Here is a 27,407-nt window from a genome sequence, read left to right on the forward strand (position 1 = left end):
CTTTGCATCAATATATCCTGTGTTGAGCCAGCACTCAAAATGATCTGATCGATTGTGAATAAATTGAGATTTGTCAGAATTGTCTTGATTTCAGCTATTTAAATGTATCAATTCATGTATTTAGTGTCTTTGTTTTAATCACTGGCTGAATTTTATAGGCTGCTTGCTTAAAACTGAAATGTGCTCACAGGGGTATAAATGCAATGTGGACAATGGCTACCTTCAGTACATGAGCCATAAACTAAATATCAAAGTATTAAATAATTCTGGAAGGTTTTGTAAACTAATTTGAGGGTTGAATTACCTCTTAAAAATAATCCCAGCCTGTTTGTTACTCCGAGCGAGCATATTAGTTTTCCCATGTTATATTTTGTTAGACTAAGGTCTGATCTGAGAAAATTAACCATTCACCTTGGAAGAACACATAACATGAGGACAGTTAACAAAAACATCATCAAAATGTGCTTTTAGTCTTGTAGGCTCTGCATTCACATTATGGAAATTATGCTGTCTTAACATGTTCAACAACTTTTTTACACAAGGTTTCTAAATATGGGTTATCACTCAACGTAACTCATAGTCAATAAGAGTCAATTGTATGATTTTAGATTGTTAGAAAAAATGGACTCAGATTGAACTACACTCAGTTATTCACCATGAACTAGGATCATGCTGAGTTCCATAATAGATCAGAGTCCATGTTAAACAGTAGGTCCTTATATCTGTGTGTCTGTTCAAAGGTGTGAGGAAGCTAAGGGTACACCACCTCCAAAAGAATCATGCACAGTACATCACTGTGGTGGTCAAACCAACCTTTGTGTTAATGACAGCTGTACTGGACCAGACAGTGCAAATGTGTACTCTTTGTGCCCACAGCTTCTGTAGTGTTGAATAACAATGACTTTAAAACATGAAAGCTAGTGAAACCTTCAGCCGCATAGAAAACTACCAAAATCCATGACCAGCAATCTATAATATGTGCATTTGCATCAGATTTAACAAACAGCTGAAAGCCTTACGTGATAACACAGTTGTCTACACTCTACATTTATGTTTGCAGTCATATCGGCCACACCATTCTAACATCCAGTGCCTGATGGCCATGAATTATTAGCTGCTGAATGACTTTTTTGTACAATATTGTTATAAAGATAATTATGAGAGCACTAAGCCTTGAAACCAGATTTCCTGAATATGCCACATGCTGCTTTCCTAGTGTTCTCAGCCACTGTGGTGAGCAGTGTTCAATGTTCAGAAGTATTAAGCAGCGAAAATTATGTTGTTTCATTTCATTTATTTTATGGATATCCTGACTATCTCACTGTTCCTCAACTTTGGGGTAATTTTTTGAGGAAGTTTGACTAGTATCTTCCATCTATTTTCTTCTATCTTAATGACACAAAAACTACAACAATAAATACTGTGTACCTACAAAGCTCAGTTATATTTGTGATCAAAGCATGATAATTGTGTCATTGGCTGACTTAGTGAGCCAACCATGTCTTATGCTAATTCTAATGAACACTGAATCTCATTCAGCTGAGACAGTTTGAGTCTCATATAATATAGCGAATTTGTGAACTAGATTCATTTTTCGAAGTAAGACCAGAGTTGATCTCCGGTAAGTAATGATTATACAGTTGGCCCCAAGAGAATCAAACTAGTCTAATTATTTTAGCTGCCCTATGACTACTTCTGATACCATAACTGTTCATTGAATTATGCCAAAGTAATATTGCTTATCATTCTGGATGCCATCTGAATCCAGTTCATTCTTTGTGCAACATTGTGACTACCTCCTATCTCAGAGTGCCCTTTGGATCTAGCTCATTTCAATACTTTCTCCAGATTTTCTGGGAATTCCTTGGTACATCAGATAACTTTTGTCATCATTGATCAGCAATTAAAGATCACTAAAAGTGTTGCTACTTTAATGGTTGGTGGTGACAACTGGTTCTTGCTACCCTTTCCTGTACAATGGGAGCCGAGCTTTGTTCTCTTCTCCCACAGTACACTGGCCGCATTCTTGCAGTCTTTGTGTCAATTACAGATCAAAGTGACATACTGCGGCCATGCAGAAACTTAAACTGGCCAGGGATGCCTGTGGCAGTTGTTTGTCTTCAGGTCTGGTAAAAAATTGACAGAAGTAAGGGAAGGGACCTCCACAGCAGTAACTTGCAGACTGTATATAAACAGAAATTCTAGTTTCAACCTTCTTTCTAAGGTGCTGAATGATTGCTAAAAAGGTAGTTTGGATAAGGGGGGGGGGGAGTCATCCAGAGAATATAGAATCATATATACAATAAGTGTGACAGGGTATTTGTCTGAATTATGGTAGTTTCAAGAGCTGAAGAAATTACTTCTGAGAGAACAGGAAAAAGATTACCTGATTTCAGATTTCAGGAAAGACGTGAGTGAAGATTGACATTTGAACAGAACATAATTAGGAAATGAAGGAGCAATAATTTTATGTTTCACATAGCAATACATGCTTGGGATTGAAAACTATTTTCCCAATGTAGCTTTATATGTTGTAGCTGCAGTAAAAATAGATTATTGTGTCATTGGAACATAGTGTTTGTATTTATTTAATAGAGACTGATATTTTTCAAACGTGTATGTGTTATTTGCCTGTGTAGCTAAATCTCAGATCATTTTGTTTTATTGAAGTATTTCATCACCCATCTTTGAAATATTTCTGTCTATTGTAATTCCTTGCAATAAAGTCATAAATTGATTTCAATTTCTTAACCTACAGGAAGTAGCAGAACCTCTCATGGATCTTAAGCAAGGAATGGAGACTCTTAAATCCAACAAAACATTCCGTGGTATTCTTAGTACCTTGCTTTCAATTGGTATTTTTCTAAATGGAAGTGAGGTAAGATGAACACACTGAGAAATGTATATAATACACATTCTTTAATAAACTGTTTTGAATTGAAGTATAAAATCTTGACTGATATCTGAATACTACTTAAAAATTGACATAGCTAATAGGGTCAGAGGATGAAATGTTTGAGGTTCAGACTTTATTTATATTGTAGCTTTTGAGTGTAGGCTTAAAGCTAAGGAACAAGCCACGTATTCTTTTAAATTATTCTAAGTGGCATCACAACGTAAAAAAAGAGTTTTTTATTAGGTTAATTATTGGGAACTTGTATTTTATTGTATATTGTTACTTTTGATTACAAGAAATCATCATGGTGTGAAACATATTATTTCTGCACTTAATAGTGCAGCAGCATCAGCTGTAAAAGTAGTCAAGAGCTCATGCTAATAGTTTTCTGTGGTTAGCATCTTGTAAAAATGTATTTTTTCTGAATTATTGTATTGTTTTGCAAAACTTCTATTTCTCTTTCCAAATTAACCATTAACACACTGGATAATATTTGATGGCAAAAGCTCTAATGTTTGTGGACCTTTTTATTCGTTATTGTAACATATATTTTGCCAAAGAAACATAAATCATTTTAAATTATGATAAATGAAATAAACAGTTAACCTTTCAGTTTCCCATATTGTATGATTCTCCAAAATAGGGTAAAAAATGTCACAGATGAGATTTGCTTAGACAGTATTGTCAGTTTCCAGCCTCTGCTTGTATCCATCCTAACCTATATGCTATAGTTTTTTTGAGTGACTTATACTTCACTGAAAGTGATAGATCATCAGCAATGTAAAGGCTCTTATTTTATAGAGATCTGTATGAAAATATTGCATGTGAAATTTTTCATTGTTTGTTTTTTGTGAGTATCAACACTGAACAGTCTGCTTAAATAGCTCTCTTTAATGTGGTTATGTACTCTTTTTGATATGAAATTCTCAAAGGCCCACAGTGCAACTGAAATCCTACATTTAATTTTTGTTCAGGTGAAAGGATTTCAGATAGAATATTTGGCAAAGGTTCCAGAAGTAAAGGACACAGTGCATAAACACTCTCTGCTGCACCACCTTTGTCATATGGTTATGGAAAAATTTCCAGATTCAACAGACTTGTATTCAGAGATTGGTGCTGTTACACGTGCATCGAAAGTTGATTTTGATGAGCTTGCTGCCAACATTCAGAAAATGGAGCAAGAGTGCAAAGCCTCTTGGGACCATCTAAAAGTTATTGCAAAGCATGATGGCTTCACTATGAAGACAAAGTAAGTTATCTGTAGTCAGTTTTATGAGTTTACTTAGCTTTCTTTTACTCTCCTTTACTTCCCAGTTTACACACTTCATGCCATAGTTATGTTTTATCATCTGCTGTAAATATTACTGATTCCATATTAGCTTTGTTTGTAAGTACATTATCTGATCAAAAGTATCAAGACACCCCTATTTAACATGGAACTGATGACTAGATGTAATGAGAGGTGAATCTGCCATTGAAAAGGAAACAGGGAGTATTGTGTTGTCAGTAGAGAAGCAGTAACTTCAAATTAAGTAAGTCAGGAGAGTTCAGTAACTTCAAAAGAGGACCAATCATTGGATGTCACCTTAGTAAAAGATCCATCAGATCATATTTCAGACTGTTCATGATATGATTGTGAAGTGGAAATGTGAAGGAACAACTACAACTGTACCAAGACCAGGCACTCAGCAGAAGGAATTCCTCAGTATTTCCAGAGAGCTACCAGCAGTCCAGCTACCACAGTGATCACTTGTAGGGGATTAAAAAGTATTGGGTATAATGACTGAGCTGCTCTTCATAAGCCAGACATTTCTGGAGACAGTACTGAGTGATGTTTGAACTGGCCTAAAGAATGATGCCACTGGACAGTAGACAATGTAACAAGTGATTGGAGGGATGAATCATGCTATATCCTGTGCCAATCTGATGGATGGTTTTCTGTTTGACAGATTCCTGGACAATATTATCTACTGTCATGTGTAGTGCCAACAATGAAGTATGGAAGAGGTGGTGTTAACAATGGTGAGGGCGTTTGTCGTAGTTAGGGTTCCCTCATTGTGCTTAAGAAAATGCCAAATTTAAAAAGATGTAATCACTTTTACAGCATTGTGTGCTCTGTACAGTATAGGAATATTTCAGAGATGATGATTTTTTTGTATCAACATGACAATGCACTGTGTCGTAAAGCAACATCTGTGAGGCAATGGTTTGTGAACAGTAACATTCCTGAATTGGGCTGGACTGCCCGGAGTCCCAACTTAGCCGGTGGAACATCTTTGGGATGAGTTAGAACATCAACTTTGCTCCATACCACAGTACGGGGGAGGGGGGAGGGGGGATCTTTTGATTCGTTTTTAAATTTTATTTTTAACTGTTTGTCTTTGTTACCAATAACTGTCTTTGTTGCTCGATATTGTCAGCTATCATAAGTTTCAGCATTAATAAAACCAATTTTGTGACATGCAGAGTACTGTACTAAGAAAAATCTGGGATGAAATAATAACAATCAGAAAAGGATAGATTGCTACTCAACGCATAGAAGAGGCATTGAGGTGTTAGATAAGCACATTGAAAGAAGGCTGGAAGATGTTATTATTTATCGGGAAAATCCTTCAAATAATGGAAACTCCAGGTTGAACTGTCAACAATATCGGAAAAGATAGATTGCTACATACCGTAAAGATGACACGTAAGATGCAGTCAGCACAGTAAAAAGATACTTACACGTAAGCTTTCAGCCACAGCCTTTGTTATAAAAAGAAAGAGAACACACATGATTCGTTCACACAAGCAAGCACTCCTCATACATACATGACCGCCAACTTCGGCAGCTCAGACCAGAATGCAGTCCGGTCCAAAGTACCCTTCATGTGTGCATGAGGTGTGCTTGCTTGTGTGTATGAGTGGTGTGTTTTTCTCTTTCTTTTTCTGATAAAGGCCATGGCTGAAAGCTTGAGTGTACATGTATTTTAATTGTGCCTGTCTGCAACTTAATATGTCATCTTCACAGCAAGTAGCAATCTGTCTTTTCCTATATTGTTGGACTAATCCCTTCATCAGACACAGGCAAAACACACACACACACACACACACACACACACACACATACACACATTCACACATGAATAACTCACCATTGTCTTAAGGTGAAGTCAAATCTTCAGATATTGCTCCACTGCCTGTACCATCTAGATTCTGCCCACCAACACCAACTTTTCTGAATAACTGCACAGATGGGAACACTCCTGTGACATATCCTTCGTTCCTTTATCCTGCCTTGCCTCATCCATCATTAGCCCCTGTCCTTCACCTGCCTATCTCCTTCCCTGTTCCCACTCCAGCCCTACATGTGCCTTCTATCCCTCCAGTGCACATGTATAGTCTTTCCTCTTGTACTTCTCTCCATTTTCCCTTGGCCTTCCTACCTGACCCCAACACATTCTCCCGATGCTGCATCTAGCAGCCTACTGTCCTGTTCCCACCATGTCCCTACATGCTTCCACAGGTAGCACATGTCTTCCCCCACTCCTATACTGATACCCCTCCATCTCCCTGCCCCAGAAGTATAGGGCAAAGGACACCAGCACAATAAGATGTAATATGAATACGAACAAATTCGAAACAAGTTTATAGGAAAAACGGCTACATTAAGAAATGCAAAACTGGCTGTCTTATTTTAAATGGCAATTGCTGGCAAGTTTTCTGCAACTCATGGACTTGCGGTAGCGTTCTCGCTTCCCGAGCCTGGGGTTCTGGGTTCAACTCCCGGCGGGGTCAGGGATTTTCACTTGCCCCAAGATGACTTCGTGTTGTTGTGTCGTCTTCATTATCATCATCATCATTCATCCCCATTACAGTCGGAGGAAGACAACGGCAAACCACCTCCATCAGGACCTTGCCTAGTATGGCGTTGCGGGTCTCCTGCATCATTCCCCTACACTCTGTCAAGAAGCATGGCACTTCATTTCTATTTACACTGACAAGTTAACTAATTTTTACCACTTGTGACAGAGTTATCATATATCTTACATAAAAACTCATTTGCATTGTGTCTGCTGTAACTATAATGAATAGAGACAGAAATTTAAATCAGGTGAGCTCTTTACATAGCCTTCGCTTAGCTAAATTTGACATGCAAGTCGCCGAAGTGGCATCAAATCGAAAGACTTGCACCCGGCAAATGGTCTACCTGATGGGAGGCCCTAGTCACATGACTTACCTAAACTGGAGCATCTTTTGGTTCGAAGTCTTCAGGTTTTGTATCATTTGCTTTGGCAAGGTGTACCATCATTGACTGCACTATGTTGTCTCCTAGGCCTTGACTCAAAAAAATAAGCATCTTGCAATATATGATACACACACACACACACACACACACACACACAAATGTGTGCACGTGCCAGCGCAAACACAGCTCACGCACACGACTGCAGTCTCAGGCAACTGAAACTGCACTCAGTGTGGTTTCAGTTGCCTGAGAGTGCAGTCGTGTGTGTGTGTGTGTGTGTGTGTGTGTGTGTGTGTGTGTGTCTATTGTTGACAAAGACCTTAATGGCTGAAAGCTTTATTGTGACAGTCTCTTTGTTGTGCGTATCAGCGCCTCAGCATCTCCACTATAAGGTGAGTAGCACCTTTCCTTTTCATAATATTGTTACATTTCATCCCGGATTTTCCATTGTTTAGTTTTAAATTTTATATTGTTTTCAGCTATGTCATCACACTAAGAGTTAATAATCAACACAGATACATCAGAATTTGTGTGTGTGTGTATGTAAGAAAATTTAAAATGGATAAAAGCACTTGCTTAAGCTCCTTCAGTATGCCCGTTAACTGACATTTGCACTTAACGTGATTTCAAGTCTATTGCATTGTTATTCAAAATTATTCATTTAAAATATGTTGGTGAGTCACAAGGTAGTTGGTTTGTTTCAGAATGTCCGATTTTCTGGCAGACTGTGCTGAGAGGATTATTGTTTTAGGGATAGTGCACAGAAGAGTCATGAACAGGTTAGTAATAAATACTATAACAATTACTTCAATGCAATTTTGTGTGTGTGTTTTGTTCTTCACTTCATTTATCTTTCTTTGGAAGCTAATTAGCAGTATTATTTTGTGTTCCATATTTGGATGATATGCCTACAGTTGCCAATTTATCGAAAATTCTTTAAAGAACAGACTTATTCATCTAATAAACCAGTATAAGTTGAACCAATTATTTTTTTGTAACAGAAATCTTGGTAATAATGTAGCTTATGAAAGAATGACACAAAAAAATATTTGTGTTTAAGGTTTCATAAATTTCTCCTATGGCTGGGGATTCCCATGCATCGAGTGCAGGATTTACGACCAAATGAATTTTGCCGCACTGTTTCTGAGTTTGCTCTTGAGTATCGCACTACTCGAGAACGTGTACTGCAGCAACTCGAGAAAAAAGCAAATCATCGTGAACGCAACAAAACACGTGGGAAGATGATTACTGAGGTATGATGTACACACAGTCATTACTCTTACAGATATTAACTGGAAATGATGAAGAGTACATGTGTAAGTAGTCACTTAATACCTTAAGAACTTTTTTTGTTTTATAGGTTGGCAAGTTTCGCACAAAGGAGGATCGTGCAGATGCTGAATTGCGGCAGCTGTTGGGTGGAGATGTTTCTGAAGCAGAAAGTGTTCATGGCACTTTAACACTGCCATGGCGTCGACAAAGGAAGGATGCAGGTACATTATGAAACTCCAATTTTTTTAAATGTTGTTGTTTTCATTGACATCATCACGGTCTTCAGTCTGAAGACTGTTTTGATGCAGCTCATGTGCAAACCTCTTTATCATTAAGTAACTGTGCCAAAGTAAATCCATTTGAACTGGCTTATTGTATTCTAATCTTTCTCTCTCATTACAGTTTTTACCTTCCATATTTCTGCTGCCAAACTAATGATTCACTAATGTCACAGAATGTGTCCTACCAACGGAGCCCTTCTTTTAGTCAATTTGTGCCACAAATTTCATTTTTATCCTACTTGATTCATGGCCTCTTCATTATTTATTTGAACTCCCATATAATTTTCAACATTCTTTAGTAGCACCACATTTCAGAATCTTCTATTATCTTCTTGTCTGAACTACTTATCATTTACATTTCACTTTCTTACAAGGCTACACTTCCTTACACATAAAATTATATTTTATATTAGTAAAGTTCTCTTTTCAGAAACACTTTTCTCTCTATTGTCAGTCTACGTTTTATAGCTGCTCTACTTCAGCCATCATCAGTTAATTTGTTTCCAAAATAGCAAAATTGATTGAATACTTTTAGCATTTCATTTCCAGAACTCATTCATTTGTTGTGTTCCGTAGATAGTATCAAAAAGGGGAACCTTCACGAATGTGGAACAAGTCAAGGTGTACATTAACATGAGACTAACACATCATGCAAATTTAATCTGTATATTGTATTAACAGTAATCTGTCATTATACTGCTTAATGCTTTACTCACTTACACCATCTAAACTTGAGTAAGTTAGTAAGAAAGCTGCTACTTTTTAAAAAAAGCTGCTGTGTTCTTAGTTTTATTATTTAGCTGCTGTTTAACTGCTATTAGTAGTTTAATATTTACTTGATTACAATGGTGTTTTTCTAATAAAATATTTTTACATATATAAATATGAGTCCTACTTATGGTACAATATCACTTGTCAAATAGCTTTATAATGAATCCTGCAACTTGCCATTTACCGATCAAAATATTTCAATCCCTGAATTACTCATATAATTTGTAGAAAGAGATATGTTTTAATTTCCTTTTGAATTGGTAGAGGTTCCTGATGTTTTGCATTATGTTGGACAGGAGCTTGTTAAATATCTTACTACCAGAGTATGTGCCTCCATTCTGAACCCTGGACAAATAGCCAAGGTCTACGTGAAAATTATTTTTGTGTATTATATCAAGACTATGCATATCACAGTTCAGTAAAAACTAATTTACATTATCAGTAAGAAAAATCATTAAGGAGTAAATATATTGGGAAGTGAGTGTAAGAATTCAAAGATCCTTAGTAAAGCTTCTACAAAATTTGTGGTTATCTGCTTTACACAATATTCATACTGCCCACTTCTGCTGAGCAAACACTTTATTCAGGTGCACTGCTCCAAAAGATAATTCTGTAATACAACAGCCAGTAAAATTATGCAAAATAAGCCAATACCCTTGTCTTTAGTCAGCACAACGATAGATGCTTGTAAGGGCAAGGCTGGAATGAGCTTCTTGATTAGTTTACCCATGTATTGACTCCATTTTTACTTGTTATCCAGGAATTGCTTGAAATTGCATAATAAGCGTCTTTTTGAGATTAAGACTTAAACTGTTAGCTGTGAACCACTTATAAACATGTTCCTATCATCTGAGGTGTGTCTGCCAAGGTTGGGTCTGGACCCTTGATTAGTGAAAGTGAAAACACAAGGACTGATTTCTTATGCAAATGCATCTTATGAAGATTATGAGTGGCATAGCCATACACTTTGGTTACTGGTGGTCTTACGCATCCATTGACCAGTTGATTCTTGTAAATGGCATGTTGCCAATGCATAAAAACGTGAATCGTAATATGTAGCCACTTATATAGAATTAAATTTCAAAATCTGCTTGTATGAGATTCAAGGTGATGTTACCATTTTACAATATCTTACAGTTGATCCGTATTGTACCTCTTTAAAATCACTCACATGTTTATTGAATGCTGATCTACTTTATTAGGTTTCTCAGTTGTCCAGATAATAGTGGCTTGTCTATATAATAGTGGCAAATGCAGAAGCAGCAGATATTTGTTGCATGTGTAAAGTGCAATGAAAGCATTTTTTAACACCACTAATGACTTCTCACATACTTCTAATCTGTACTTGGAAATTGACAGGTGTTTATAAAGCTAATATTGTAAAATGTATTTTTCATTTTAATAACCAAATTTCCTAGTGCAGGTGGGGGGAAGGTTATAGCACTTCAAGGAATTATTAAACTGATTAATTAACACAATATAAGCTTTCAAGAGCCATAGACTGCAAGTATTAATAATTTTCTGCATCTTTCATGTGCATGAACCACCTTTTGCACTAAACAGTATTGACATGTTGAGATGTGTACCTTAAAGTAAACGGTGCAGGTTGATCCATTTGTTAAAGATTGTTCCCTAATTAAATTAACAGGAAAATTCCCTGGTTACTGATTCAGAAAATTCATTGTGCACTATGGTATGAGCCATAGGGAGGTAATTGGATAAGCAGGGAAGGGAGGAAAAAAGAATTGTTACCGCTAATTAAGTTCAAAAATCTGCTAAGAGGATTCTGTAAATCAGCTGCTAATAGTTACATATGTATGTGGATGCGTATATACACCAAATTACTTTGGGAGTGAAGATATCAACCCACAGAACAGCAGAGGCAGTGATTCATCTAAAGTTATGTACACGAAACAGAGCACTTTGCAACCTTCCCCATAAATCCTTTTTTGAACTACACTAGGCTCTTTAGTTTCACTACAATAATTATACGTGATGGCAGTATGCTTTATCACGCAACAGCTTTAAAACAATTACATTGGTACTGCATGTTTCTGATTGTTGCATAATGTGCTCCAGAATTACGTCTGGAGCTCCAACATCAGCAGTGTGAGATTTCTTCACATTCTCTTCTCCTATGTCCTCTTCTTCATCACTTTCATCATAACTTTTCTGTATGCTTTCGATTAACTCTTCATCTGTTAAAGTTTGGTCATAAATGGTTGCTTATCCAGCATTGTACTCGGCAGCAGTGGCATTCTGCAAAGAATATCAGTTCAACTTATCACTAATTTTGAGTTTCCATTCAAGGTCTAGCATAACATGTTTCCTTTCAGAAGCATGATGCTGAATCCTAAAGAAAGCTACAGATTCAGATATGTATAGCATTGTTTAACATTATATTTAACTAACAACATTGTTGCATGTGAGTATTCATTATTGTGCTTTTCATTTCTGCTTGAGTGACTACAGGCTGGATGTGGGCCAAGTTACTGAAAGGCCAGATTAGCAAGAGCTTAGCATACTGCACACACACACACACACACACACACACACACACACACACACACACACAGAGGCAATTCTAGAAGTTGTTCAAGGGAGGGGGGGGGGGGGATTGGGGGGAATGGAACATAGCTTAACAAAAGTAGAGTTGGGGTCCTCTGCTCAGAAATTGGTAAAATTTGGTTTTGCTTAAAGTAGTTTCTGGTAACTGTTTTTGAGTTCAGGGTAAAAGATGTGTATTACCAAATAATAAGATGCCCATTTTAAGTTAAATGATATTTATTGGTTTACATAGTAAGCTATTTGCTGTTCTTATTCTTTTGTTAAAATTTGTTTGAAATGCATTGCAACCTATATTTCTACATATTTATAAAAATAATGAATGAGTCTGTTGAAGTAATATATTCACTGATTTCTGAAATCGTTTTATCCAGTGTAATATGATGTTCCAGTGTGAGGAGGGGGAGGGGTCTATAGGCACCCCCCCTCCCTTGCCACCGCCCCTGCACACACACACACACACACACACACACACACACACACACATCAGAACTGCAGTTCTCCACCTTGATTGGCGTAAGGGTTTTTTGGATGGATTAGGTGACTGACAGGTGTGGGAAAATAAGCAGATGCACAGGATAGGAATGTGGGAAGAAGAGGCAGGGATTAGGTGAGTGACAGGTGCGGGAAAAGAAGCAGATGCACAGGATAGGAATGTGGGAAGAAGAGGCAGGAAGTTGAAGGAACACGAGATAGGAATGCAGTAGGGAGAGACATTAGGTGGAAGGAATAGGAACACGCTAGGGATATACAGTAGGTGCATGGGATAGGAACATAACACAGCCACCAGCATCACAGAGTTTGTGCAGGGCAGATAGTAATGATAATGATGATGATGATGACGATGATGATGATGATGATGATGATGATGGAGATGACATGGAAGAGAAGAATGGAAGGTAAGACAGAACAGAGGAAGAGCAAGGTGGAAGAGCCCCAGCCCCGTAACTTCACTCATCCTTCACCCATGTCTTCTTCCCCACCGTAGGAAACAATAGGTTTTACCACTGCTGGCAGCCCATTATCTTTTTGTCTCACATTGGCAAAAATATGAGCCTCATTAAATTAGGATCATTAACAATCAGAAAATAGTCAAATTGTGTTCTGGCATCCTGTGGATGGATATTTTAACATCTTTGGGCATAAAATATGAAGTACTCCCAATGACTGAGCTTGTTCTATATAGCCGTGCCAATCTGACATTTTGGAACTTTACACTGCTACGTATAGTGTACACAGACAGTATACATACAATCAAACCTGTTTTATAATTTTTCCCTTCCCCATAACACTCCACCAGACTGTTTACCACTTCTGACATGCATCCCTGATACTTTCTTTGATGCTTGTGATGCTGTAGCTTGAATTCTTTTGTTGCATGTATACTGATCATGCCTTCCTCTTGTTGCTGCTGGTTCAGCAGTTAATGAATATTGGAAACATTTGAATCAGTTTACTCAATTCATGTGGCCCAGGGAGTCCATCATTCCCTACCATAATTTAGGGACCCCTTCCCTGCCTCCATCCTTCCCTGCCCCCACCCTTTCTCCCCCACCCTTTCTCCCCCCCCCTCTCCCTGTTACCATCACATGACTAAGAAGATCATTTAAGTGTTTTAAGAACTCATGTGAATATATTATGACGAAGGCACAATCCATGTCACACCATTGTGATGTGCGCTGTGAAGTTGATTCTCAGATTTTTTTAAATTTATCAATAAAGAAAATGCAAATCTTAAGATTTTGAAGGCAATGCCTCAAAACTGAAAATAGCTCCTTTTTAACAATCAGGCAACAACTTGCCAATCATAAGAAAAAAATTGAACTCGTTGTTTTTATGAGTCTTTCTTTGACCTTTTGTAAACAAATTAACCATATCAAAACTGATCAGAGTGTCATTCTAACTATAAAAAAATTATCCTTATGATGTACACTGTGATCTCCTCTATACATCTAAAAAAAGACAGAAAGTATAGTCGACATGAAAACTTTGAAATAAAGCAAATTTCAAATTTATTCATAAATAAGAAAGCTAAACAGTTACAGTGGTAGGATCAACTACATTTTTTTCCTTTTAATGTAGCAGCTTCTTCTTGTACAAATTGTATGTACAATCAGCCTCAGATTTTCAATGTTGTGACATCTGTATTATTTGATACTGGCCCTGCCTCCCTCCTTCCCTGCCCCCCCCCCCTCTCTCCCTCCCTCCCCTGTTATCATCACATTATAACTAAGATAACAATGAAAATTAATATCCAACTAAATCATTATAACTAAGAAGATCATTTAAGTGTTTTAAGAATTCATGTGAATTCTATTGTTACTTTATCTGCAGTTACAACAGACAGTTCTCATCAGAGAATGACACAAGAAGCTGAAAACTGGCTCATGAATAAATCAAATTGTTGCAAAATATGAATATTGAAGAACATAGCATTAAGTGTATGGAGGAGAATGTCTCAATATAAAATACTTGAATATCTCCTTGCCATAGTTCTTCCATATTAATGGGAAAACTTTTCAGTAACAGCAGGAGCACCACCCACAAATAATGCTTATATTCCATCATGTAGCATACAGCATTTAGAAACACAGTTGTTTCCCTTGTAATAGTGCTCCTCTCCTTTGCTACTTAATTCTTCCTTTGGCAGTCCACTTTCTACATTTCTTTTTTTGCAAAATTAGCCTAAAAGTAACCATTGTGTGTGTTCTCACTGCAATTAAATCCCAAGTAATCAGAGCCCAAAACAATATCAGAATAATCTGATGAGGGCCATGTTAATACCGTAGGGCATAAACATTTCATTTGTAAATATCAAAAATCATTTCACCCTCTCCAGTGATGTTCTATAGCTGAGATGTCTGTGCTATCTACTGTTTGTGCGTAAAAATCAACTCTAACACTCTTCCTGTCTCACACATATCTTTCCAGATAAGTATAATTAAAATAACTTAAGCTTCAGGAGTTTAATATTTTCTGTCCTTTATTCATAGTCTAAAGGAATATATCAGACATATTATCACCATTCATATGGCTTACTATACAGTGAAAGTTGCCCTGAACAATTTTGTAGCCACATTAGTAATCCACTTCAACACTAGAAATATTTTTAAAAATCTGCCACTCCTCCTTTGAACACCCATTGGTATTCAAATGCTTCAGACTCTGTATCTTTCATTGACAATACTCTTGCCTAACGAATTATCCAGGCATGATTCACAACCTGCCTCACAACTTACCTCTGCTGTTAACTCTCTTCTGTTTTCCAAGAGAGGTACTGCCAGATTACTACAGTGAGACATGGTTTGATAACTTGTCCCATAGTTGAATATGCCTCACAATGTGTTTAAACGTAAAATTTAAAAGCAGACTAGATGACTATAAGTAAAATGTAGGTATACACTAGAGGACTACAATTTTTCAGGTCGAAATGCTCTGAGTCCTTCAACTGGCGATGCAACAGTGAATGGTCACCTGACAGATGGAGATGATGAAATTTTGGAATCTCTTGTGAAAACTGCCACCAAAGCACCAAATACAAGGACAACACCACGAGAACGCAAACGAACCAGAAATGCTGATCGCAAATCCTGTAAGTCTAACAGCTGATATTCCTCTCACATTAAAAGTAAATTTTAGGACTGAGAAGAAGAACTCCAAATTACATGATGAAACAAAAGCAAGAGTACTTGATTAGGCTAAATATGTTTCCTTGCCTGCACTTTATATTACATGAGACAGGGTTTGGGGTAACTTTTTCTTCCTTCCAGCAACTGCATGTCTGTTCTGCACCAATGCTTTGACTGCATCTTTTCTCTGACAAACACAGCTAAAAAGTTTATTTGAGTATCTTTCAGTCGTTATCTAATTTGTTTATGTTTCAAAAGAAGCTGATAGGATACCCAAAAAGAGTATCCAATCACCTTCTTTTGAAACATCTTAGCAAAATTATCCTGTTCAGTCATGGGTTACTTGAAAAAGTTTAGAGACTATTTCAGTAACATCCTAGGCAGTATTAAAATTGTTGCAGTTAGTTCCCTGATTAGCTTCTGCACTTAGGCAATGCAAGCACCTTACTTGAAAATTTTGCAGTAGTAAATATGTTGGTCCTTTAAGTTATAAGTTAACAGTAAGTAGCTATTTGTCAAATAGTTGTCATCTGTTGTCATCCACAAAAGGTTACAATTTTTGGATATATTGTCTGCATGTTCCTGCACATTATAAATAATAATAATAATAATATACTTCAATAACATTAATGTTAAAGGTGAGTTACATAATTACACTCAAAACCTGCTTTTTGAGACAGTGCCATGGCAGGTGCCACAGTTCTTCATTTACATGTGAAAGTCTAAATTTAGGTCCTTGGTTTGGATGGGTTTCCTTCTTCTGAAGAGATATAGTATAACGATGAAACAAAAACATACTGCAGGCTGTGAAATATCAAACTGAGACAAATGAACAAACATTTCACTTTTGGTGAAGCGAGATAGAGCTGTTGGAAAACAAGTTGTTTACTGTCAGTTTGCCTTCCAGCCTTTGTTTATCGCAGCTCAACATCCTGGAAGACTTACCTGTTTCTGTGTGTTATTCACCAATTTTTCTCACATCTATATTTTGTCTTCTTATCTCTGGGAGAAAGAACTCATGATTCCAGAAACTTAAGTTTGTACTATCTTTTGCATATAAACGTTGTGTTATAAGTATATGTTGTGCAACAAACATCTGGTAATATTGGCATACAGACTACAAATTGTCACATAGCTGAAGTCTTTATATTTGGTTACTTCTTCTTGACACCTCACTCCAGATGTGTGTTCCTTATAGAGCACAATGGCAAGAAGTTTTTTTATTACAATACCAAAAAGATAAATGCAGAATAGGACCTATATTGAAAAATTGTATAATTCAAATAATTTAGATATTGTCTTTCTTGGTACACTATGTAAAGAGTCGATGCCAAATACACACTCGTGATCTGTGGATCCATGAACAAAACCCAGGTTGTTGTGATTGCGGCATGGGATAAGCACCAAGAATGTGGGCCAGAAAGTCAATGTCCAAAGCAGTGTCAAGATCTGAATAACAGCTAGACGCAACCAGTGTTTACTTGTGTGGTATGCTGTACTAGACTGAGGTATGGTAGCTCGCTTAACCTGTGACAGTCAGTGGGTCAGATCACATAACTCAATGGCCATGCTCCTGGTGGCACCTAGCTGAAACTAACTGGAGTGCCTGTGTTGCCATTGCTAAGATCAGCTGTCAGGAATATAAAACCAGCATGTAGGGCCAAGTTGACCTCTCTGGTGCTAGTGACTGTGAATGTGGGGGGCAAGAGAGGCATCACTCACTGCCTGTGGATCAAGGACCATCAGCCCTAGATCAACCCCAGCAGGACGCCAGCTTGACCACAGCGAGGATGGAGGAGTTGCAGTGGATCCGCAGCTTGAGACTGGTCTGGTGCCGCTGGGGTGTGGAGCAGAGGGGAAGTTCTTTCTCCACAGGTGACCAGACTTTGATTCTTCCATCTGCACATAAGTAAGTAAGGTCGTGGGGTTGGAAGTCCTACCATGGTGCAGGAGGCATGGGAGAGGGGATGGATTCCTGGCTGGAGGTGACCCTAGTGCCAATTCTGTGGAGCGGAGGAGGAGGCTAGGATTCTGTAGAGACAGCTGTGGTGGTGCAGCAGGTGAATGATGCCAGTCTAGATTTCAAACAGCTGTGAATCCTGGCCTAGGATAAACCCTTTGGTTCAACCTGGACACCAGATGAAAGTGCGAGCACATACGCTGGCATCCTGAGTGTAGGCGAGCCTGTCTGCAGGAGGACATGGTGCACGGGATGCAGCAGATCTAACAGGGTGTGATGATGCCTGCGCCCATGCAGACGTCTGGCTGAGCCAAGTCTGTTGACGGGGTGGGCTTATATGTTGCAAGGAATCTGTGTGAGGCATCCTCAGCCAATGGTGTATGCATGACTTCCCACATCTGAATCTTGAAGGTGTGGACCAACCATTGAACTTCCCTGTCGGAGTTGGGGTGAAAAGGCAGTAGTCAAATGGATGATGCCATTTTTGTGTCAGAAGGCCTCAAACTGTGCACTAAGGTGCAAGGTGCCCCCTCAATAGCAAAAATTCTCCCGGGGGCGTGGCTGGTGGTGAGGGTAGTAGTGGTAGTAGACAACATGTGTGTCACATATGAGAAACTGGAAATGGCATCCACAACCAACAGCCACATAGCTCTGTGAAATCATCCAACAAAGTCGCTGTGAACCTTCTCCTGTGGTCAGTCAAGGCAGTTCCATGGTGAAAAATGCTGCACTGGGTATGTCTGATTGAAGGAGGGGGCATGTGTTTCAGTGTTGGTGTTGATGCCAGTGCAGTAGACATGCCACCGGGCTAAAGCCTTCATGAGCGTGATCCATCAATGAAATGTATGAAAAAACTGGAGGATGTGGGTCTAGAGCCAGTCAGATTGACAACCCAGTAGTCAGAGTCCTATGAGGTCAAAGTCAAGATGCCCTGAGGTGCATGGAGCTAGTAATACAGCATGAAATAATTTTGAAAAACTGGGTCAGCCTGGCAGGAAACATGTTCCAGCCACTCCTTCTGGACTTCAGACAAAACCTCGCACAGCTTGGTGTCGTGGGATGCTGCCATTGTGACATCACATGTGTTCCGCGGTGACATCATATGTATTCAACAAGAATTTGTCCAAGGTGGTTTGCAGCTGTTGATTCACTGCAAAACAAGCTGCTTGATGGCAGTCAAATTCCTTGTCAGAGTATGTCTGCATTGGTATATCGGTATGTTGGGCAGTGGGGCAAAAATTGATGTTGTAATGTTAGTCGCTTAAAAACAATGCCCAGCACTGCATGTGCTGCACCGTCTTATCCAAGAGCTTAAACCACTGCCTGAATAAGATAATCATGGCTTTGTGTTTAAGGGCAGATGAACTTTGTTGCCAAACAAATGTACGTGAAACTTTTTGACACCATAAAAAAATCCCCATAGCCTGTTTCTCAGTTTGGGTGTATTTGAGCTGCGCTGAGTTTAATGTTTTGGAGGAAGAGGCAATTGGCTGCTCCAAACTATCTGACAGCTGCCACACATGCCATACTTTGACATGTCTGTCACCACTGTTAAGTGGTGGGGTCCAAGCACAAAATTTGGAATGATCTCAAGATCAGAGATCCCAGCTGAATCCAAGTCCTTTAGTACTTCATTAAACCACAGGCTTCCAGTCTTGTAGCTTTTAATCAATGAGTAGATATTCTTGGTAAGCCTATTGTCGTTCATTCGTTGTAGGTGCCCGTAGAACTTGAGCCTCCTACGTCACATACTGGTGTTGTCTGATTCTAACTGTTGATACAGTTCAGAATTAGACTTCACTCAGTAGGTTCCATCTGGGAGCAATCTTGTACCATGAATTTTTCTGAGAATATGTCTTTCGGCTTTCTCCAGGTCATCCATTGTGCCTTTTCTGTTCATCAAGAGGGTCTCTGTGGCATACATAAACTGTGGTCTGACAGCAGTTCTGTACTGACAAACCTTAGCATCCTTCGAAATGCACTTCTTCTTATACAGTTTGTGGGACAGATGGTAGCAGCGTTAAGTTTGTTATGCCTTTCTAGGATGGAGGGGCCATCTCTACTGTTGGGGTGGACTCATTAACCAAGATAATGAAAGCGATTGATCCTCCCAGTCGTACTATGTATAGTCATCAAAGGGGTGTTACTGGAGCACTGGTTCTCAAAGTATTTGGTTTTTAATACAATTTTTGTAACCCTGACTTCACTGCTAACTCATGCAGGGCTTGGACAGCAATGACAGCATCCTTAGAGTTGTTGGTTATGATTACAATGTCATCTGTGAAAACAAGGACCTTATCTTGATTCTTCGGGTCCTGGCTCCAATGGTAACCAGTTTGATTCCTAGATTCTTCAGTGTACATTCCCAGGTTATGATGACTTTATCACACACCAGATTAAACAAGATGGGTGATAGACTATCACCTTGTTGTAACTCCAAGATAATTCTCCTGTGAACTTCACCTTAGATGTTGTATCTGTGAAAGTCTGTTTGATGAGGGTGTGTGTGTTGTAATCCATACGTTGTTCTTGGAGTACGAAGAAGAGTGTGGTGGTCAGTGGAATCATAAGCTTTCATAAAGTCAACAAAAACCACGGTGATGTTCGTACTCCTTTTTTGTTTTAGTTGGAGAATGGTTTTCAGATTGACAATCTGCATTGTACAGGACATACCACGTTGAAATCCTCCTTGATATTCACCAGTTGTTTGATCACATTGACTTTCTACATTTTCCAGTAAAATCTCGGAGAGCACTTTGTATCCTATTGGCAGCAGAGAAATACCCTGGTAGTTGTTGACACCACTGCAATTGCCTTTCTTATGTAAAGGGTGTGTGATAGCCAATTTCCAGTCATCAGGGACCCTGACAGTCTCCCGACAGTCAACCAAGATCTGGTGTAGGGCCTCTGTGATTGTATTTCCAACTGCTTTCAGAGCTTCTGCAATGATGCCATGTTCCCTGAGTGCCTTGCAGTTTTTAAGATGGTTGATGGCATTAGCAACTTGCTGTATAGTTGGTGGGTTAGATGGTAGGCGCATCTCTTGAGGATCTTCAACAGGCAATCTTTCTCTGGGCTCTTCACAATTAAGTAATTGCTCAAAATAGTTTGCCAAAAGTTCCACATTCTCGTGGTTATTAGTGACCTGCTCCCTGGGTGTATTCTTAAAATGAAGGCATTGTGGTTTGTACCCTCAGAGTTCCTCTTTGAATGTTTGATAAAAGTTTCTGGTGTTGTACATTTTAAATTCTTCATCCAACTTTTCCAGTCTTGATCGATCATAAGATCTCTTCACACACCTGATGGTCTTGCTTGTCAGTTTCTGCACCATTGTGAAATTCACCCAGTGTTCTTGTCGTTTAGTTGAGTTCCATTTCCTCCAGGCTGTGGCATGGTCATCAACTGCAAGGTCACAATCAGGATTCCACCATCTATGACGTCACTTCCTTCGAGGTTGTCGGAGGTTATTGGTCACCTCACTATCCTTTTCGTAATATTGTCATTATTCCATCCTGGATTTTCCATTGTTTGATTTTTTCAAAGCTACTAAGGTGTTGTTGTGTCCTTAGGCCAAGTAATGCGACTAATGGCAATTGAAATCCACACTTTATGAGGACAATAGGGACTAACTAAGTTGAGTTTCTGAGGACAAATGTCCATGAATTCTGAAGAGGTGAGGAGCAGGGAGGTTAAGCAATGACTCAGTCCCACAAGGCTGGGAGCTTGAGGGCATTCAACTGATGAGCAGCAAGGTGCTTTAATGACATGGTTCTGTGAGACAGTGGCAGATAGTTCAGAGACAGATCCAGTGGAACAGTGCTCTCAGAAGTGGCTGACAAAAGTCCAGCGTCGCACGGGCTCATGGCAAGTGTGAGAAAATGCCTTGGTGGGCTTCAACAGCAGCAGGCATTGGGTCTGTAATGCAGACTTTTAGTGGTTCATGGTTAGTCAGAGTGTGGAGCATAACTGACTCCCAAGGGGTGAAGCAGTGACCTAAGTGCATGCCCATGGAAGACTTTACGTGCAGTGTCATGTGAACATATGGCCTTGCAGATGTGACTAGGTGCTGTGTATTGTGACCTGCATGCCATGTAATGGCACAGCTTGCACCTCCGAATGCTGTGGCAGCTGCAGGAGGCCCTGTGGTAAACAGCTCAGTGACTTGTCTATTGACAAATAACCTCCAAGGAAGTGTATCCATAAGTGTAGTGGCTGAAAATGTAGGGGGACACCCCTGCATTCACTATACCCCTCCCCTCTTAAAAGAGATGGTTCAACCGTGTCAGAGAAGTGCAGCACCCAAGTGAGAAGGCACAACACAGACTGTCCCAATAACTTGAATGAAACAAAAGTACATTTAGACAGTGTGCAAACATGAGCCTAAGAAGTTACCAACAAGCTTCTGATTACTGCAACACAAACTTGCATGTCACATGCTTTGAATATACCCTAAACACTATGCATAAAAAGAACCCCTGAAAACACAAAAACCTCCAAATAAGATTGTAAGATACAATGAAGAAGACCACTGAAACTGTGTTGCAGAACCATTGGTATCTGATATATAGGAATGGAAAAATCATATAACCATTTCACAATAACTTACAAAAGCTCAGTGTGAGGTGTTTCAATATACTGAACTGAACCACTAAGCAACACAAGAATAACGATCCCAGGAAAACAAACATGCCATGTCTGCATAGGTGAACTGCAACCAACTGCTGCTGATGATGGTGGGGAAAGCCGGGTGTAGGCAGGGCTTGAGACTAAATTTCCATGAAGCTGCAACCCAAGGCCTGGAAGAACACATGACAGGATCAGTGGCCCAAGTGGGGACAGAGAGACCAGTAGCAGGAGTAGTTCCTGTTGAGCCACAAACTGTTGTTGCTGTGACATATGTTGCTGCCTCAGTTCCATAAACTTGGGGCCCATAACACAGGAACCTAAAAAACACTTGTGATCTGTGAACAAAGCCCAGGTTGTCATAAGCAGAGTACGGGATAAGCACCAAGAACATGAGCCACAAAATCATTGTCTAAAGCTAGGTAGAAATCCAATTAACAGCTAGACATTACAGGTTGTTACTCATGCAGTGTGCTGTACTAGACTGACCCGTGGTGGATAGCTTAACTCATGGCTGTAAGTGGGTCAAATGATGTGATGTGGTGGCCACACCCACCTGGCAGTGCCTAGCTGAGTCTAACTGGAGTGCCTCCACATTGGTATTGCTAACGTCCATTGGCAGGGATATTAAACTACTATTAATTACACACTCATATATACTACTTCATGTATAACTGTTGGTTCTCTGTTACCAAGATACAGTAAACTATCACAAACACCATTAAAGAGCACTTACATTTATAGCAGAAAAGCCACATCCATAAAGAGAAAATAAGCATGTAGTAACACAGGACAATTCTGATATGAGTTTTCAGCTGAAGTTAGAAGTACCAAGACTAATAAGTGACAGGTAGCAACAATGCATAGAGATGTGAAGTAGAACATTCACAAAGATTCAGTTCTTTAATAAAATGAATACCAGGCTTTATTGCATTAGTAGAAAACTGGGAAGCCTCAGTTTGTCTACAAAAAAGATAGGTTGCTTACTAAGTCTACAATGGAATAAAGGAGAAGTGTGATATCAGCATTGAATTGGCCTGACAGAGGATGTCCGACACGTATAATGAAGTTGAACGTGAATGACCAAAGGCAGTTTAAGAAAACTATTACTAAAGTTGAGTAGACACTCATTTCCATAGGAAGAGTCAAAAATAAGGTAGACTAACAACAGCTCGTATAGTGATTTATTGAAGTCCAGTGATCTTATATTGTGTCTCCACAAAGATATGGGACTGATCACAAAATATTAAATATACCATAAAATTTTTACATGGAGATAGGGCACTTGCAACGATAAAAGTGTTTGGTATTTATTTCAGTAACAACAATAAAGTACAATATACCTTAAACAGCTAATACCATAAATGAAAACAGATATCAAATTTCTGCAAACATATTGTGCCAAAAATGACAGTGACTATGAAAATAAAAATGCCAAAAATGAAGTGACTATATTAATACACAGAGATATAAATAGTACATAATAACATGAAACTTGAGTTTCTTCTGGCATATGAAATGTTCGAACAACTTACATTCCACATCTTATAGTTTATTCATTGGCCCTTTTAGAGAGGTGTAAAAGCTGTAATTCTCTCTCCACTTGATCTGTGGGAATGAACAGGAGAAAATCTTAAAACATGTTATAATACTAACTGCCATGTGTGGTGCCCCACAGAGCAGTACTGCAGCTGTATTGGGACATTATTCACAGTCAATTTAGTATGCAGATAGGAACTGGGTGATATTTGCAACTATGTGCATAATACATTTGAAAAATAAGATGGAATTAAGAAAATTAACATTTATTTTAAATGGAATCTCATACTTTAATTTCTAAAGATGCATGATAGTAATAACATACTGGATTAAGGCATCATGTTGGACAAATTGATGCTAATTATAACACCAAAACATGGCTGAGTGCAGGTTCAAATGTTCACCTCGTGTTTAGAATACCGATAGTGATAAATAGTTTTGTATTCATCTTCCAAGACAAACTATGAAAGACGATAAGAGGAATGGTTTGTTCTCTTCACGCATCAATTGTTGCAGAAATCCAGAACTGCCTAAAATGAGAGAGCCTGGTAAAAAGGTGGTAACTGTCTTTGAAAACGAGTCTTCGGTGAGGTATTGAAAAGCTTTGCATGGCAGTCTACTTCCTAATCACACAGAAATTTAAGAGATAAGATAATATAAATTACAAGAAGAGTTTGGTTGCAATAATGGCTTTTCTCACGCTCTGAATGCAGGAGTATCTAAATAAAACTAATACAATAACCAGAACTCACAGTCACACTCACATAAGCAGGAAGACTGTATGAGGAGCTGATGTCTGAGAAAGCAAGTGGACTGATTCCCAAACTCTGAGCAAAAAACTGTTCATGTCATATATAGCCAATGAAATATTTGATACTCTGTTCATCAAAAAAACTTATAAAATATGATTTTCCCCCCTAATACATTTAAAAATTATACAAATTTAAGTAGAAGCATGGTGTTTTACATTTTGAAATTTATGACCACACTAAGTGAAAAACAAGTGCATTGTACAACCAAATTAATAAACATTTTAAAATTTTTTAATTTGTATGTGACCACTACATAGATCAGTCAAAAACATGATAAGGATTCCCTGTTTTTTCACATAAACTTCAACTTTAATTAGACTATTCCAGGGATGTTATTTCAAGTCTTTTTACTTCTATTCAAAATAAAATGAATGAGGTCCAACACCATATTTCTGTTTCTTCCTAGAAATAGTCTTCAGATACAGGTTTTTCTGCTACTAAAACATACAGCACAACTAGCTATGTTTATTCTGGCTCTTATCCTTCATCCTTATTTTGCAGATGTCTTTAGTTTGTGTTGCAAGCCTCTGTTTGTTGTTTTTAAAATCTTCAATAATTTTTTTCTCCTCCTTTTGTAGACCTTAAATACAAATAAATACTTTTGTTAAAAAATGTAAGTTTTGTATCATAAAATTCCCAGTCATTCCCTTACATTTCAATGAACTATTCTTTCTCAACAGTGGTCGACACTTTCAAAAAATCCTGTCAATGAGAAGGTCACTATACCCACTGATGATACATCTGATTTGAAATTCAAGAAATGTTTGAGATATTTTAAGTAAATATTGTATCAAATCACACTAAACACACTTTTCCCCCTTCCATTTTTTTATGATTCTTATCGGTGATTTATGTGCATCATGCATATCTTCAAGATGTTGTATAATAACAGTTAAAAAAAAAAAAGTCACTTAGCCAACACACCAACACTTGACAGATATTGAATATCTATAGAATCAACTACTCCAACAGAGTATAAGAAGTTAAACTAAGTTTACACGAAAATTCAACTTCTTAGATGAATGATATCCACTAAGTCAGAATCCAGAATACAGCACCAAACTAGAATTCACTTTTCATTTTACCAGCTTAAATAGGAAGCAGTATTGGGACTGTGAACTCACTTTCCTGTCATGTGTTCAGTCTCTCTTATTTAACCATTGTTGTTGTTGTTGTTGTGGTCTTCAGTCCTGAGACTGTTTTGATGCAGCTCTCCACACTACTCTATCCTGTGCAAGCTTCTTCATCTTCCAGTACCTACTGCAGCCTACATCCCTCTGAATCTGCTTAGTGTATTCATCTCTTGGTCTCCCTCTACGATTTTTACCCTCCACGCTGCCCTCCAATACTAAATTGATGATCCCTTGATGCCTCAGCACATGTCCTACCAACCAATCCCTTCTTCTAGTCAAGTTGTGCCACAAACTCCTCTTCTCCCCAATCCTATTCAGTACCACCTCATTAGTTATGTGATCTACCCATCTAATCTTCAGCATTCTTCTGTAGCACCACATTTCAAAAGCTTCTGTTCTCTTCTTGTCCAAACTATTTATTGTCCATGTTTCACTTCCATACATGGCTACACTCCATACGTATACTTTCAGAAACGACTTCCTGACACTTAAATCTATACTCGATGTTAACAAATTTCTCTTCTTCAGAAACGCTTTCCTTGCCATTGCCAGTCTACATTTTATATCCTCTCTACTTCGACCATCATCAGTTACTTTGCTCCCCAAATAGCAAAACTCCTTTTCTACTTTTAAGTGTTTTAACCATATGCATTTTTAATTTTGAGTGTTTAATTTCTGAAAATAACTGCAAAGTCAGGAAACAGGAATTAAAGTTAAGATTGAAAAATACTAATCATTAATTAATGTTGTTTCCATTATCTGGATATAAATCACTATACCTATCTTAATAATAGTGCAGTTATGGTGTTAGCGGCTGTTGTGTTGAATGCTGCTGTCGGTGACAACTTCCTTGATGAGCGATAGGAACTGAATAGGATGAAGCATTCATCAGCTGTTTTAGACAATCACAATGCTTGTTCATAATTTCTTATGGTTTCTAAATGAAATTAGTTGGTAGTTTTATCTAATAGGTTAGAATTTAACTAAATCATTGAATTTTCAGAAAAGTCGGAAATAAGGCTGCATTACACTATAAAAAAATCTTTGTCAAACATATTTTATAAAAAGTTGTTTATAAAATCTTTTATAGTGTACTAGGGTAATTTTATCACATCTTTTATAAAAGTTAAAGCATGATCCTAGGTTTTATAAAAGATTTTTCAAAGAATTTTGATAGTGTAATAAATATATAAGACATTAACGTAGATTATTGCAGTGACAAATGTATGTATCAGGCTACACTACACATCAATCTATTAGTTTTTTTCCCTCTTGTGAGGACTGGTTGGATTCACCATCTCACATTCAAGCCTAATCCAAGCCTTGGGCTTTGCTACAGGTCAGTCTGCCAGTACATATAGTTTCTTTCCTTTCAGATTGCTACATCTGAAACTAACGTAGACCTTGGATTTTGATAGAGCTCACTCTGTCAGCACATCTAGTCTTTTTTTTTTTTTTTTCCTGCCGTTGACATTTGCTGGCTTCACCGACTCACAGTCAAACTGTCAAATTCCGACATTTTCCTGAGAGCCAGGGGAACCACAACCCCCCCTTACCCCCTGAGTATGGGCGCCCTTGGTCACATTTCAGCCTAACCTAGGTCTTGGGCTACACTACAAGTCAGTCTGTCATCACATATAGTTTTCTTCCCTCTCTCCACATCAAAAACAAATGTTATCAATTCTGACCTTCTGTTCA

At 38.3% G+C, this 27,407-nt stretch overlaps 1 protein-coding gene across 5 annotated transcripts in view; it reads left to right on the top strand.

Annotated features, from left to right (window-relative positions):
* The window catches only part of LOC126188884 (FH1/FH2 domain-containing protein 3), a 637,930-nt gene that overhangs the window by 584,611 nt on the left and 25,912 nt on the right, over window positions 1-27,407 (top strand). For all 5 annotated transcript variants that reach the window (XM_049930556.1, XM_049930557.1, XM_049930558.1 and 2 more), the window contains 6 exons: window positions 2,759-2,878; window positions 3,871-4,145; window positions 7,829-7,903; window positions 8,185-8,377; window positions 8,485-8,617; window positions 15,438-15,605. In XM_049930556.1, coding sequence (XP_049786513.1) covers window positions 2,759-2,878; window positions 3,871-4,145; window positions 7,829-7,903; window positions 8,185-8,377; window positions 8,485-8,617; window positions 15,438-15,605 — 964 coding nt within the window. The remainder of the gene's footprint in view (window positions 1-2,758; window positions 2,879-3,870; window positions 4,146-7,828; window positions 7,904-8,184; window positions 8,378-8,484; window positions 8,618-15,437; window positions 15,606-27,407) is intronic.

The sequence above is a fragment of the Schistocerca cancellata genome, chromosome 5, assembly GCF_023864275.1.
Source record: "Schistocerca cancellata isolate TAMUIC-IGC-003103 chromosome 5, iqSchCanc2.1, whole genome shotgun sequence".
Classification (NCBI taxonomy): domain Eukaryota; kingdom Metazoa; phylum Arthropoda; class Insecta; order Orthoptera; family Acrididae; genus Schistocerca; species Schistocerca cancellata.